Here is a 15663-nt window from a genome sequence, read left to right on the forward strand (position 1 = left end):
GGGAGAGGCATGAGACCGTTTGCACTTAGTACCAGAGAGCGAGCTAACCAGGAACGTGTGGAAGCAATGCCAAGTGAGGGCCCTGGGAGGTCAGAGTGCATATGTTGATCATGGCATAAATATGCACAATCATTCCATTTCTTCCAGGGATATTCAGCCTCCTAGGCCCCGAGGCAGGTGCAGCGGGAACTGATGCAGGGCTGGGGGTTTCAGGGAGGTCCTGCTGGAGGTCCAGGAGACAAGGGGTTGAGAGTGGAGACTGGAAAACATGCGTCGGGGCCAGGCTGCCTAGGGATGGATGGGAAGCCAGAAGTACTGCAATGGCCTGGGGGAGATGGGGGGACAAGGACCCAGAGGCCTCTGGGAGCTCCGTGGTCCTGTTTAAGGGCCGGGGTACTGAACAGGATGGAGGGCTTGATGACTGTCGTCAAAGGGTGAGCTCTGTGGATTCAGGATTTCCAAGGCAGGCAGGAGTAAGAGGGAGCTGCTGGCTGTGGCCACGGTGCGGAAGTGGAGTGGAGGCCAAGGCTGAGCTGACGAGGAGGCTGAGGGAGCAAGAGGCCAGGCTGTTGGGCCACTGAGTTTGTGCGGCAGGTAAGGAGCCGGGCACCAGGGCAGGAGAGCCAGGGGGGCTCAGGAGCAACGAGGGCTGAACGTGGCAGGGGCCTGGGCACCAGCTGGAAACCTGGCCGGCCCCCAGACCCCCCAGCACACCCATCCTCCGGAGGGCAGACAAAAAGCTCGGAGGGAGCAAGCCCTGCCAGAAATCTAGGGGTCTCTGCAGTCCAGCAGGGGGAGAAAAGACTGCCAGTGGGGCAAGACTGTGAAGGCATGTGGCTCAGAGGCTGTGAAGGAAGGGGTTTGGAGGTGCTGCACGCATCCTGCATTCCTAGGATAGGGAGGGTGGCGGAGACTCTCGGGGTGGCCTTGAGGATGACAGGGATGAGGAAGGGGGCTATGAAGAGGACAGGAGGGACTGGAATAAGGGCTCCCACTCAGGGTTCCAAACAAGAGAAGTGGGGGCCCTCCGGGGGTCCTCGCCCATGCAGCCCGACAGCAGGTCAGAGCAGGTTCCCACACCGAGGGCTCCCGCAGCAGAAGTGGGAGGACTGAAAGGATCATGACCACACCTGGGGGAGGGCGGAGGGAAGCAGGGGGGCTTCAAGAACACAGAGCAGTCAGGAGGGGCAATTATCCTTAGGAGAATATTACCGTCTTCCCACCTGGTCACCTTCTCCCTTCTCTCCCTGTGGGGGGAATGAGGACAGGAGTATGTTCAGACGGCACGTTGAGATTACTTCATTACATTTTAATTCTCTCAAAAATAGTCATGCATGCACTTTATGTAGTCATTTTCTACAAACCGGATCGCAGACACTACCTTCTTTGCTGCCCTGGATAGAAGAGTTTACTTAGCTCAAGCTTGAAGGACCTTCTAAGGTGTGAGCACAAATTGCATTTTCTGAAAAGCAGGGGAGAGGCAGCAACCAGAAAGCACTGTTTCCCAGGATGAAAGAAGCAGATGAGAACATGGACCGTCTCACCCCTAGAGTGGTCGTCTACCCTCTTCACCCAGTGGGAGCAGGAATGAGGCAGACATTTCATTCTGTTGTCTGGTTGTCAGATGGAGTCCAGCTGGGAGGAAATGTAAAGGAAGTGATTTCAAACCACAATTTCTCTGTGGTCTTTACAGTGTGTGTATGAGAACCAAAGTCACTTCCTCCTAACCTCAGCACGGGACTAGCTTTGAGTTGGCATACAGTTGGTGCCTTCTGCAGGTCTTCAGGCTGTGGGGGAAAGTCTCTAAATAAGAACAGCTTCAGAGGTCTGGGGAGACAGGGTCAGAAAAGGTCAGCCACGGCTCCCCATGAGGAATTTAGGAGCTAGGAACAAAAATTCTGAAGCACCTTGGCTACTTTTGGAAAGAACTTCAAACCTTGTCTCATCATGGACACCTGCCCGGACTCACCCCAACAGAGTCACGGGTATGCTGGGCTTGCATGTTCTCAGCCCCCTCTTGCCTCTCCCTTGCCTCACCCACCAGAGAGACCAAAGGCACAGGGTACCATTCCCAAAATCTCAGAGGGAATTCCCAGCCAGGGACTGAGGTCCACCAGCAACTTGGCAGACTTTCGGGATCCATCCCAGGGTCTCCTGGGGCCCTTGCTCACTGTGAACATTGAATCCTCGGCCCAAAGCCCCAGAGGAGCGTAGAGCCTTTGAGAGTGAGGTGGGCGGCTGTCACTGGTATGTGCTTTTGCCTGTCAGTTCCCAGTCACCTGGGAAAGTATGCCCATGGTTGACCCAGGCGGCCTTTTCTTTTGCTAGCAAACCTGTCCTACAGCATTCTCAGCAGGGGAGGATTAATGGTAAAACACCAGACATGAAGCCCCCTCCCCTCTCGCCCCCAAGCAAGCACTGTGGTCTCTCAATCATCTTCAAACACCTTCTTCCCATGAGCCCCACACATTCTCCTGGCTGCCCCCCCACCAACCCTCAGCTCCCCTTGGCTCCACAGGCCTCAGCTGCCCCCTCCCCCAGCCTCTTCCCAGGGAAGCGAACAAGAAGAACCACATTTTAAACAAAATTTATTTTTCTTTCCTCGAGCCCCCAGTTCACATTTCTCCCTCGGGAGTCTAGTAGAGCTTCTGTCTGGTATCAGCCACCTCTTACATGTTGGGCCCCACGCTCCCTACAGGGTGGCCCCCACCCCTCTGCAGGTGTGTGGGACCAGCGCTCCCGCCCCTTCCCCCTCAGGCTACAGCAGCCCAGTCACCCGGGCACGGGGTGGGGAGAATGGTCACCCTCCCCAGCAAGATATTTGTAGGTAAGGTCAAGTGAGTGAGTTAAAGAATAACAAATTGATAAACAGTCAAATGGGGTCCCAACTCTCAGGTCACGACAACAGGTATTTATTGGGTGCCTCCTGTCATCCCACAGACATTTATCGAGGCCCTGATTCCATGTCAGGCTCTCATGCTGGGTGTCAGAGAGAGGTGACCTCAAGGGCTTACATCTGTGTACCCAGCATTGCTAGATGTGATGATGGTCTGATGAAGGTATAATGAAAACAGGGTCCATAGCCCCCTACTCTCCAGAGACTCTGTGTGTGTGTGTGTGTACGTGTGTGTGGGGGGGGGTCTCTGAGGCCAGTACATAACGTAATGCTGACTACGAAGAGGTGATTGGGAGACGGAAGATCAACTGAACTGGGGCCCAGGAGAAGTAAGAAAGGAAACTGGGTGATGGAAGGAAGATGATGCGACTTATGTTATCAGGAAAAAGAGGAAAGCATGAATACAACAGAGCAGCCCCTTTCAGACCCCTCCTGCTCTCGGCTCCCTCCTGTATTTGGGTTCCCCTGAAGCCTTTGGGCTTTCCCTATGGGGAACGCGGTGTGCCTAGGCTGATGGCACAACTCCCAAGAGGCTGGTGTGGAGTGGAATCTCAGGCCTGGTTGCCCCTGCCCCAGCTGCACTGCAGGCCCATGGAGTTGACCCATCCCCTTTGAAGAGGAAATGAGCAGCAACCTCCATCTGGACAAGGCTCTTCAGAAAAAGGCACAACCTGAAAACAGAAGGGAAGGCTGTCAAGCACTCAGGGAGTTAGGCCTCTTGGTCACCTGGTGAGGGGAGAATTTGTGGGGGAGAGGATGGGGTGCTGGGGTGTTAGGATCAGGAAGGAGGAGGGACATTTGATAAGTAGAGTTAGTTAAAGAACTAAGAGATAAGTAGTCAACTGGGCTCCCGGGGGAGTTGGGATGTAGACTTAGGCACATCATGTAATACAGATGCTTTCCCGTAACACTGAAATGATTTGATAAGTATCTGGGGCTGTCACCTTCTCTGCTGGCCTGTGCATCCTGAACTGTGGCAGTGGCCTACTTGAGGCTGAGTGTTGACCCTGGAAGCAGGCAGTAGAGATGTACCCTGGGTGTGAAGCCCCAGGGGGGCATCAAAATATTAGTGCAATCAGAACAAGCATTTTTGGAAGGCTCACTGTTTTCAGGCCTGGGAATTCGCCACTTCACAGTCCTTACCCCGAGTCACCCTCACAATAAGCCTGTGAGGTGTAGAAAGCACAGACACAAAGGGTTCAGTCACTTGCCGCAGGGTCACCTTAACTGTTAGGAGTCTTTTATGTCCCCTTATAAAAACACTTTTGCTTTTAGTATGTTTTGAGTGAAACCAGAGAGAATGTGATTGGGACTGAGCAGGGCATGAAATTATAAGTCCAGGCAACAGACCATCCCCCGTTTCCCACTCAAAGCTCTTCTAGCCCCAAACAGCCCCATGTCTCCTAGTCCATGTCAGCACCCCGAGCTTACAGCCTTAGCTGAGATGACAGAAATGCCAGGAAGAGCATGACAACACAGTGTGGACACAGCATGTATGTCCTCTCACTCTAGACAAGGCTTTTTCAACCTTGACATTTTGGACCAGATGGTTCTTTGTTTCGTAGTAGGGAGGGAGGTTATCCTGTCCACTGTGGAATGTTACCAGCAACCCTGGCCTCTACCCAATAGCACCTCCCCAGCTGCAACACCCAAAAATGCCTGCAGACTTTGCCAGATATTCCCAGGGGAGACAAAACTGCCCCAGCTTTAGTTCCTCACCCCCATCTGGTTGAGAGTCACTATTCTAGACCAATTCCACAATGCATCTGATGACTCCTCCCCTGCCCTGAGCTAACTTTTTCTACCTTCTGTGCCTTCTCACTACGTTTTGCCTGGCTTTGTCAGCAGTAAATGCTGTGACTGTGTTGGTGACAGCCCACGGGCAGGAGCCCTGACCTCCAAGCATCCGGGGAACCCAAGAACAGAGTCTTCTGCTGAGACCCAATTAGAAATGTTTCCAATCAGTTCTACATGTTTTCCCTTTTTTTGACTTACTCCCCATTCGACACCCTGTCCTTTCATTCATGTACAGGAAGAGGGATACGAATTCGGGATGTCCTAAAAGATGAAGAAACACTCACACTGTTTCTCATGAAAAACATTGGCCTGTCTGACTCAGTTGTCTACCTTCTACTCAACTCCCAAGTTCGTCCTGAACAGGTGGGTGGATATCACTGGTCCCTGGAGGGGAGAGGTGAGCCCTGAGCCTGAGAAAAACAGAGGAGACCTTGAATTATTTTTCCTTCTTGCTTTCACATTCAGAATCCATGATTTGTTCTAAATATTCAGAAAAATACCTGGGGGCACTTGAAATAATGAGCCTTCCCAGCATAGGATTCTGAAGCAGCCTGAATCCTGGCAGCACTTCAGAGAGCTTGGATTTGTATAACTGGAAAGAACCTTAGAGATCACATGGCTCAGAATCCTCTTACAGCTGAGGAAACTGAGGTTGATTCATGTACTCATCAAATACTTGGGGACATTTTAGGTACCAGAACACAGCGTGAACAATACAGGCAAACCCCTGACTCTGGGAGCTCACATTCCAGTTTGGACAACAGGCCATAATCAAATGAGCAAAGATAGGGGGCATTTCCAGGTCAAGACAAGGGCTGAGAGGAAAATCCAGCAGAGGTAGGAGTTGGGGAGGGGCTGGGAGGCATGGGATGGGGGCAGACTAAAATGACATGGTCAGGGAAGGCCTTCCTGCCAAGGTGGTGATGGAGCCGACCCACGGAATACACAGCCGTGGAAAGAGCTGGAAAAGGACAGGTCAGGTGTGAGAAGCAGGCTGCGTATGCACAATGTCTGAGTGCGCTGAGCTGACCTGCCCAGGTTGCAGACCTCTGATTTCCTGCACGTTTTCTTCTTGGTGCTCCTTCTTCTATCCCCAGTGCACATTCTGACCCGTGCCCCCCCCAAAATCTATCTTACTCATATCATAATCTCCTACATGCATTCAGAACGTTTTTACCGCTCACACGTGACTTTCCGCGTCTGTGAAAGTCTGGGCCTCCCCGGCTTGTGCCCAGCATCCTGGGCGTGCGGGTTCCTGGTGTGATGCACACAGTGAGAATGCTAGATAAGCAGTGGCCCCACGGTGCAGACGCCCCTCCCGCCTCTCCTGACCAGGTCTGCACCTCCTCCAGACTGCAGGGGAGACTGAGACATAAACAGAGAATTTCAGGGCCTGTGTCAGCCCTGAGATAAAGGTCTGAGCCCAGAGGAGGGAGGGGGACCCCATAGGCCTGGGCCTGGCTGCCTCTGTCAAAGGGGTTTTCAGGCTGGTCCTCTGCACAGTGGTGAAGAAGCCCACACCTGCTTTTCTGGCTTTTCAGAGCCTGAGATTTTCCCTGAAGCTACATGAAGGGACCTGAGGGTCAGCATAAGGCGGTGTGTCAGGACCCTTGCCTGCAGTGCCCAGGCCCTTGAACTCAGGCCTGGCTGCTGCCCTGCTCCCCTCTCTCTCCCACCCCCAACCTGAGGGGTGGCGTTGGCAGCATCCATGGCTCCTTCCCCTGTTTGCTTTCTCTTAGCTCATAAAACTCAAGTCCTGGAAATGCCTGTGATGACTTCCAGTTGGTAATAAAAGGGAGATGGAGATAAGGGCAGGAATTTAGGGGAAATTTCTTTCCAGTTCCTCGCTGACATGACGTTTGGATCTCCAGTTGCTCTGCTGAGCCTTTCATGTGGGGAGAAGGGGCCAGCGTCACTGGGCTGTGCTATTGTGTAGTGTCACTTGCTTTGATTAGCTGGTGTTTCCCTGATTAGCAAACGTCAGAGCTTAAGAGGAAGCCCAGAGCTCCTGCCCCTGTTGTCCCAGCTCCCTCTGGGCCCGGTGCCCTCCCTGCCTCTCAGCACGGTTGCCCACTGCACCTGCCTCCCAGTGTCTGTCTCCGAGCTCCATCCAGCTGCGCCACTCCTTACCAGCACCCAGCACCACAACTTTCCCCCACGATGGCAGTGTTCCCTCTCTGCGCTGTCCTAGCTGGTAGCCACTGGCCACATACGGCTGGCTGGTAGGCACTGAGAGGGAGCTAATGCAGCTGAGGAACTGAGTTTTAAATATTATTTAATGTTGATTCATTTACATTTAAATAGCTACATGTGGCTTATCCAGCTTAGTTTGAATTTCTGATCGGTCAATCTCAGCAAACATGGGATTTTGCTCTTCAGGACTGCATGCCCCTCCTGGGTCCTCTCTGCCTGGTATCCAAGTACCTCCCTCCCCGTCTAGGAAATTGTTAGACAATGAGAGGAATAGTTGCTTGGCTCATCCCTCACCCCACCCCCACCCCGAGCCTTGTAAACTCCTGGACTTGCTTCAAGGCCCAGCTCAAGTGTTGCCTCCCCGGTGAAATCATTCATAAACCCTCCTTTCTCTGTTCTGTCCTCTCCAACTTCTCTACTCAACAAAGAGCTAACAGGTAGTGATGAAGCACAAGCTCTGGGTTCAAGTCTCAGCAAGACCACACAGTTAACTGTGTGACCTCAATCGAGTTAAATAACCACTCTGTGCCTCCGTGTCCTCATTTAAAAAACGGAAACAGTAAAAGTGCCTATGATTGTTATGGGGGTCGAAAAAATTAATATATGTAAAGCACTAAGAACAGTGCCTGGCACACATTGACTATTCAATAAACGCTGGCTGATCTTAACACTCCCTCTTCTGTGCTCTGGTTTGACCACGTTCAATTTAGCACTTCCCGCTCTTTAAATGCCTGCGTCTCCAGCTAGCTGGTAAGCTCCTTGGAGAGCAGAAAACTCACCTTATTCTCTGTATCCCCAGTAACTGTTCTAGTCTCTGCAGAATGGGACTCAGTGAATGGGTATTGAATGAATGAGTCACTGTGTGAAAGAAGGAGCTGGGACCTTCGTGGTGTTCCAGCTTTCCCACTAGCCTGTTGTGTAATTTCTCCTCCATCGCTTTTCTCCCCTAGAATATTAGAGGTTTGGACAAGTGAGCTCATTGATTCCCTCCACCTCAGAGGGTTTTAGACACTGGGATTAGGGTTGGGGGTAGGATTTTGCCTGGGGATAAGAAGCAAAGTGTGGGCAAAACAGGAAGGCTCTGTTGGAACATGCACCTAGTTACAGTCCCCGAGATTGATGGAGTCCACACCAACCCAGTGTCAGCCAGTGACCTCATTTAGTGGGAGGCAGGGGTGGGGTGGGGTGTAAATAAAGCGTGAGCCTGCCCTGCTCTCCTGCCCTGAGAACTGTGTAATCGGAAGCTCTGGGGAGACTACAGAGGCCGGGGAAGCTCATGACCCTGCTCATGGTACTTGGGTGTTCGAAGTCCAAGAATCCAGGAGGCCAGTTACTGTCCTAGGTGGCCAAGGGTCCTTGGCCAGGGTTGAGGCTTCCTTAGTCTTTGAGGCCATCATGGGGATTGTGATTCACTGTCCAAAGTCATTGTCCATGAACTCCACAGGAGCTATAGGATGTGGGCTGTCCAGCAGTTGAGGTCACCAGATAAAATACAGGATATCCAGGTTAGTTTGAATTTCAGATAAATGAATAATTTTTTTAGGATAAGTACATCTAGGGATGCCTGGGTGGCTCAGTGGTTGAGTGGCTGCCTTTGGCTCAGGGTGTGATTCTGGGTCCAGGGATCGAGTCCCGCATGGGGCTCCCTGTGCGGAGCCTGCTTTTCCCTCTGCCTATGTCTCTGACTCTCTCTGTGTCTCTCATGAATAAATAAATAAAATCTCTAAAAAAAGAAAAAAAGAAAAAAGGGATAAGTACATCTAATTTGGACTCTATTTGGGAAATACTTGTATTAAAAATTGTTCATTGTTTACCTGAAATTTAAATTTAACTGAACATCCAGCATTTTTATTTGCTAAATCTATTGAGAAAGGAGAGAGGGGGCTGGACATTTGCCATCATTCCAAACGCATTCTAGCCACTCTCTGTCCTCAGCTTCAGGGAACTAGGGCTGATGATACCTTAGCATCATGCTCAGAATGGATCTCTCACAGTTTAAGGGGCTTTCTGGTAAAATGAGGCACAGGAGTATACTAGTTTCCCGTGACTGCTATAACAAACCACCACAAACTTAGTGGCTTAAAATAACACAAATTTATTATCTTATGGTTCTAGAGGCCAGAAGTTTGAAAGTCGAAGTGTTGGCAGGGTTTGATTTCTTACTGGGGGATCTAGAGGGAAATCCATGTCCAGTTTCCAGACACTGTCATTCCTTGGCTGGTGGCTTCCTTTCATCTTCAAAGCCAGGAGTGGCCAGTCAAGTCTTTCTCACATCACATTACTTTGACATTGTTTCTTCTACCTCCCTTCTCTACCAGGCGTTTTAAAAACCCTTGTGATTACATGGGGCCCACCTAGATAACCCAAAATAATCTCTTTATCTTAAAGTCAGCTGATTATCAATCTTAATTTCATCTGCAATCCAAATCCCCCGTGCCCTACAATATAATGTATTCAGAGGGTCTGTGGGTTAGGACACAGACATCTTTTGGGTGGTGGGTATTCTTCTACCACAGGGAGGTTTCCAATTTGCTTCTATTCCCTGCAGTTTGCTCATGGAGTCCCAGACCTGATGCTGAAGGATATTGCCTGCAGCAAGACTCTCCTGGAGCGCTTCATAATCTTTAGCCAGCGCCGCGGGGCACAGACAGTGCGTGATGCCATGTGCTCCCTCTCTCAGGGCACCCTACAGTGGGTGGAAGACACTCTGTATGCCAATGTGGACTTCTTCAAGCTCTTCCGTGTGGTAAGGGAAGTATTTAGCTTCTTACCCCTTAGAAGGTGATTCCTGGGTGCAGCAGAGGCTGGTGGCAAGTCATCGGGGACTGAAAAATTGACAGTCAAGAGGGCATGAGCCTGGTGTTCAAGACAATCCTTGAGGAAGCTCCAGGCTCCAAAGACCCAAGGACTCTTGACGGCTAATATTTTTAGAGCAGTGGCCCGGGCACCCAGGAGTCACTGTTTGGTTCACCAATAGCTACGTGGTTGTGGCCGTTCTGAGTCCACTCCAAATGTGGAATAAATCCTTTCCACCACCTCTAGCAGTGTGGAAAGGAGGACACCTGGTTTGACTCCCTGCCTTATTATTTCTTAAGGTCATTGACCTTGGCTGGCCCCATCGCTCAATTTATGAAACAAATATAATACTTTATAGAGTGGCAGGAAAAGATACATGAAAGAATAGATGCAAACCATTTAATACATTTCAATAAATCAGAGCTTCACATTCTGGGTCTGCTCTTGACCACAAAGGTTGCTATTTCTGGGTAGAAAAGAATAACAGAAAACTTCACAATCTCAACAATTTGGAGAGCTTTCCTCTTGCTCAAGCCTGTATTCCAGAACTGCATCCCAGACACACTTCTTGGGAACTGATAATACCTCCTCTTTTCCTAGAAGAATGAGAGGGATTTATAAAAAGGGAGGTGAAGAACAGCAGTTCTCACCCTTCCAAATGTATGAACATCGTGAGGGAAGCTGGTAAAAGATGCAAATTCCAAATTGCCATCTCTAGAGCCTGATGCAGAAGATCTAGGTTGGGCCCAGCATCTGCCCTGTTATCTTAGGCGATTCCAATGGAGGTCATTGTAGGCCATGCTTTAAGAAACACTCAAAATTAGAATCCTTCAGAGAAGGTGACATATATAAATATAAATATAAATATAAATATAAATATAAATATAAATATAAATATATATAATAATTTCTACAATTATATAATGTTTCTAGGATCCAATTGTGTTTTTTCTTGTGCCTGCATTTTAATTTCTGAAACCGTGTTGTAGGATATGTCAATCATGAGAACTTGGTTCAGGAATTTGTATTTTGCCTTTTTCTGATTGCTCTCTCAAGTCCCAGAAAACCCACTCTCAGCTTGTCTTAAAAAGCAAGTTGAAGGCTTTAAAAACAACAACAAAATAAAACAAGACCCTTCAGTTTCTGGCAGAGTTCACACTTCATTCCTTTTAAAACGAGACTTTCCCTTGGAACCTTACTCCACAGTGTTCCCAGCTCATCAGGGTAGGCCTCCAGAGTGGTAAGAGGGGTTGGCACTTCTGAAGCCATCCCCACTGAGAGCCCAGGACCCCAGCAAAGACCGCTCGGTGCCCCATGCTGTGGGGAGAATAAAAAAGCATGTGGTTCAAACCTCTCAGTCCAAAATTCCAAAAGGAAGTCAATTTTAGATGCACTCGTTGGTTTGTTTTCAGAACCATAAGAGAGAGTAAGGTGATAAAGATCCCTGTGCTGGGTGGTTGAACACCAACACAGCTAGGGACCAGCATCTGTTTTTGCAGAGGCGTTAATGTCCCTGGGCACCCAGTATCATGCAATCCTCCGGGCAACAGAAAAAACGTAGGGTCATGCATCTCTTTTTGAAGTACCTTGGCTGCTGGTAGAGGTAAATGTCCCCTGGAGCATGACCAGCAATCCTAGGAAGACAGTTCTGGATGTAGCAGGATAAAGGGAGACCTGGGCAAAACTTTCCATTAGGCACTGGAACCAAGCTCAGGTCACTGGCTTCAGAATGTTTATCACACGAGAAAGGCCACAAAATCTTTACCTCTGCAAGTTCTGGAGTTCAGAAACTAGAGGAGAACTTTGGCTGGTCACCCTTACTGATCTGAGACTTACCCTGTGTGCTTGCTCACTACCTCTGTACCTGTGTTCACGCACTCAAATCTGACTTGGGTGCCTTCTAGGGGCCAGGCACTGTGCTGAGGCCAAGGCTCCAACCAAGACCCTACCATCCTCACTGAACTCTTAGCCTAAGAAAAGCAAAAGGCCACGTCACAGCAACTGGCATTTAGAAACACCCAACAGCGACAGCATTTGGGTGCTGGTGCTGTGGTTCTTATCCTGGCTGCACAATGAACCACCCAGGGAGGTTTTAAGAGCTACCAATGCCTGGCCCATACTCCCAGATCATTCCAACGTCCAGCTGGGTTGGAATCACTGACCTGGAACATAGGAGTTTGATTCCCGAGTTGAGAATCACTGACCTAGAACACAGGGGTTTCATTTACTGTCTCCGTTTCTGCAGACCAAGCATAATGATAGCACCTCCAAATGCCATTAAGGCATCAAAGCACTTTCATTTGATCACCCATAAGACCAGGATGCTGTGGACCCATCCTCCCTGCCATTCTCTTGACAAAGACAGTGTTTAACTCCAGAGAGGGCCTAGAGGAAAAAAATCCAACAGGAGGTGGGTCCCCAGGACTACTTGTAACTGCCCTCATTTTTGTGGGGAAAGACAAGACCCAGACAGGACACATGGGGTGCAAGCAAAGAAGACAAACACACTGTGTGGTGCCCTTGAAATGTGCTTCTTCATTTGACAAATGGACAGAGGGGCTAAACACTAAAAAAAAAAAAAAAATTACTAATAAGAAAACCCAAAAGAAACTGCAGGCATGAGGATAGGATTTTTGCTTTTATTGCTCCTTAGACCCATCTTATCCGTATTTTCAGCACAACAACCCTGAGGCAGCACAGAAAGGCTGGGGAAGACCCTCGGCCCGAGAGGGGCGCTGGGGGAGCAAGGGCTGCTCCAGGGCCAGGGGTGGGGGCCCCTCTGGAACTAGGCTGTTATTGCAGCTGCTTGGCGGGCAGCCACCTCAGCCCCAGCACCGGGACGCCCTGCTTGCTCTCCCGGGCTGTTTCCCATCCGCATGTTCACCAGTGCGCGGACGGGGGCTCATCACCTGCCAGGGCAGCGCTCACTCACGAACAAGGGGGCGCGATGTCCGAGAGCCCGGGCGGCCGCGCCCCGGGAAGGAGCGGGCGGGTGGGCAGGTGGGCAGGTGGGCAGGTGGGCGGGCGCGCAACCTCCAGGAGCCGCCCCGGGGCACAGGCGGCGGTGTTGTCCCTCGGCCCCCTGGAGACGGCCGGCCCGGTTCTCACCCCCAGACAATCCCAACACGGCCGCGGCCCCCCCGCCCCCGCAGCCCCGCCGCCCCCGCAGCCCCGCCGCCCCCGCAGCCCCGCCGGCCCCGCCGCCCCCGCCGCCCCCGCCGCCCCGCGCCCGCACGCGCTCGCGCCCCCAGCGCACGTGCCCGCGGAGCCGCGCACCGGCCCCACGCGCATGCGCACGCGCCCTGACTGCGCGAGGCCGGGGGGCGGGCCTCCTGGGGGCGGGGTGGGGGGGGCGGCCGGGCCTCCTGGGGGCGAGGGGGGGCGGGGCGGCCGGGCCTCCTGGGGGCGAGGGGGGGCGGGGCGGCCGGGCCTCCTGGGGGCGGGGGGCGCTTCAGGCCGAGTGTGGGAGTGTGGACGCCGCCAGCTGGAAACCAGCAGCTCCGGCCTGAGACCACAGTAGGGGTGTCGCGCGTCGTGCGGACGGGCGGGCGCCACCTGAAACGTGCGCACCTCCACCTCGGAACCCCCGTCAGCCAGTCAGTTCGGGCGGGGGGTTGGGACCATTCCCGTCTGATCCCAACTGAGGCGTGCGTGCCCCTCCTCTCCCTCCTCCCGCCCCTCCTCCTCCTCCTCTCTGTCTCTCCCTCCTCCTCCCCCACCTCCCCCCTCACCCTGCTTCTCCCCCTCCTCCCCTCCCCCTCCCCCCTCCTCCTCCTCCTTCCCCTCCTCCCCTCCCTCCTCTTCTCCTGCGCCTGTCTCCCCCTCCCCCTCCTCCCCTCGCCCCTCCCCCTCCTCCCCTCGCCCCTCCCCCTCCTCCGCCCTCCTCCCCTCCCTCCTCCCCCACCTCCCCCCTCACCCTGCTTCTCCACCCCCCACCCTCCTTCTCTGCCCTCCTCCCCCCCCTCCTCCTCGTCCTCCTCTGTCTCCAGCTCCTCCTCCTCCCCCTTTCCCCCCCTCCTCCTCCCCCACCTCCCCCCTCCCCCTGCTTCTCCCCCTCCTCCCCTCCCCCTCCCCCCTCCTCCTCCTCCTCCTTCCCCTCCTCTCCCTCCTCCCTCTGCAGTCCTTCCTGTTTTCTCTCCGACTCTGGTGCGCAGCTTTGAAATCTTGCTGAGAAGCAAATCTGTCCCTTCTGCTCTGAATGTTTATTTGTGGAAGTTCGGCAGGGGAACCGAGGCTGTGCCAAGACCTGCCACGCTGCTGGGAAATCTGAATTTCCCTCCCTTCCCCCTTCTCAGTGGATGTCGATAGAGGAAATTTGGCCTCCCTGGCATTTGGCCCCTGGCTTTCCCCTTTGCCATCGCCTCCAGTGGCGCATGATTCCGTTTTCTTTACTTGCCCCCAGCCACTGTTCTGTCGCAGTTTCGACTCTTCTGACTTCATTTCACCCGTGTCGCTTTGACTGGGGTGGCTGAACACTGATTGGGGAGGGGTGGAAGGACCCAGCCTCGGGGACCCTGACTATATGTGCCTTTCCATGACCTGCTTTGGTTTTGGCTCTGCTCCCTGGATTGCTGAGTGGTTGGGAATAAATGTGGGTGGACGGCTTGCTGCCCGGTGTGAGCTGGGCCTGGGTTCTGTCCTCTGGGATCTCTGAGCATTTCGATTTTCAGATGACACTACCGGTGTCACAGTCCTCTAGAAAAGCCCCACATCTCCAGGAATTTATAATGAGGTTCCATTAATGACCTCACCTCATGATTTCCTCTCCCTTCGGATTCTGAATCTTTGGATTGTCAACTTTCTCCGGCTTCTGTGGGAGGGCTTTGAGAGGGAAGGAGACAAAGGAGTGATACCCAGTGCCAGCAGTACGGGGTGGGGTTTCGGGGGCAGCAGGGCTGTTGGGTGAAAATAAAATGAAGTTAGAATATAGGTTTTTTATTTTTTGGAAGTTATGAAGCCCGCAGCAAGTATACTTGACTTACAGCATTAGTATTTGCTCTGTCTGCATCTATAAAACTATGTGTCTCGTATAATCAAAGTCTCCCCTGGGTGAATGAATTTCAGTAAAGAAGAAATACAAAGGAAATAGGAAATAGAAACATTAATGTACATCAAATGTGCCTTCGGCCTGTGGACATGGTTGTCATTGGCTCCAGACACACAGGAGGGGGGCCACAGTTTATTTTCATGATAGATTAGATGTTGTTTTTATGGATTTAAAAAGAAAAAAAATACTGAGAAGTCGAAATTAAAATCACTTCAGACTCAAGAAGACCCCTGTGAAGGTTGCTCTTTCAATAATGGGTCCTGGGTCCTGGCCTTTATGAAGCTGCTACAGATTAAGAACCAATGTACTAGGGATCAGGTTCTCTCCAGGGTATACTGGTTTTGAGAAGGATTTTGGTCTTGATAGTTTGTCTCTCCCCAGAACAGTAGTTCTTAACCTTTTTATGAATTAGGACTACTTTTGAGAATCTGATAACAGCTCTAGCCCTTTTCTCTAGAGAAATATGAGTTCACACAGACACATAAGGGGTTGGCACTCATGGCACCTCTGAATCCAGGCCCCTGTTAAGAACTTTTGCATTAAAATTTCCTTCCCACCTACCATTAGTATATGCCCTTTCCTAAAGTGTCTCAATACAGCCACAGATTCTTCCTTCACTCTACTCATGAAGTAATCAGCTTCTCCCCTGAGCATGGGACCCAATGGTGAGAGGACCAGAGGCGGGACCGCCCGCTGGAGCACACAGAGATCTGGTGGTCGGGACACTGGTTCTGGCTCGGGGTTGGCCCCTAGTGTGCTATACTCCCCATCTGTAAAATCAAGTTAACAAGATCTGTGCTACTTGTCTCAGAAAATGATAGCAGAAATTCACATAAGAGAAGAGATGGAAAAGCACTCGGAAACAAAAAGCATTTTTGCTCTTACCAAAGCAAGAATGCAGCAGCTTTGCAGAAGCCCCATTGTTCCCTTGTCA

The 15663-nt window shown here is 51.7% G+C and overlaps 1 protein-coding gene across 1 annotated transcript in view; it reads left to right on the forward strand.

The window, feature by feature from the left end:
- ABCA4 (ATP binding cassette subfamily A member 4) overlaps nt 1-15663 on the forward strand; it is a 128766-nt gene that overhangs the window by 11659 nt on the left and 101444 nt on the right. Inside the window, exons 5-6 of the mRNA XM_041748552.1 lie at nt 4929-5056; nt 9435-9632. Coding sequence (XP_041604486.1) covers nt 4929-5056; nt 9435-9632 — 326 coding nt within the window. The remainder of the gene's footprint in view (nt 1-4928; nt 5057-9434; nt 9633-15663) is intronic.

This window comes from Vulpes lagopus, chromosome 3 (assembly GCF_018345385.1).
Source record: "Vulpes lagopus strain Blue_001 chromosome 3, ASM1834538v1, whole genome shotgun sequence".
In the NCBI taxonomy this organism is placed as follows: domain Eukaryota; kingdom Metazoa; phylum Chordata; class Mammalia; order Carnivora; family Canidae; genus Vulpes; species Vulpes lagopus.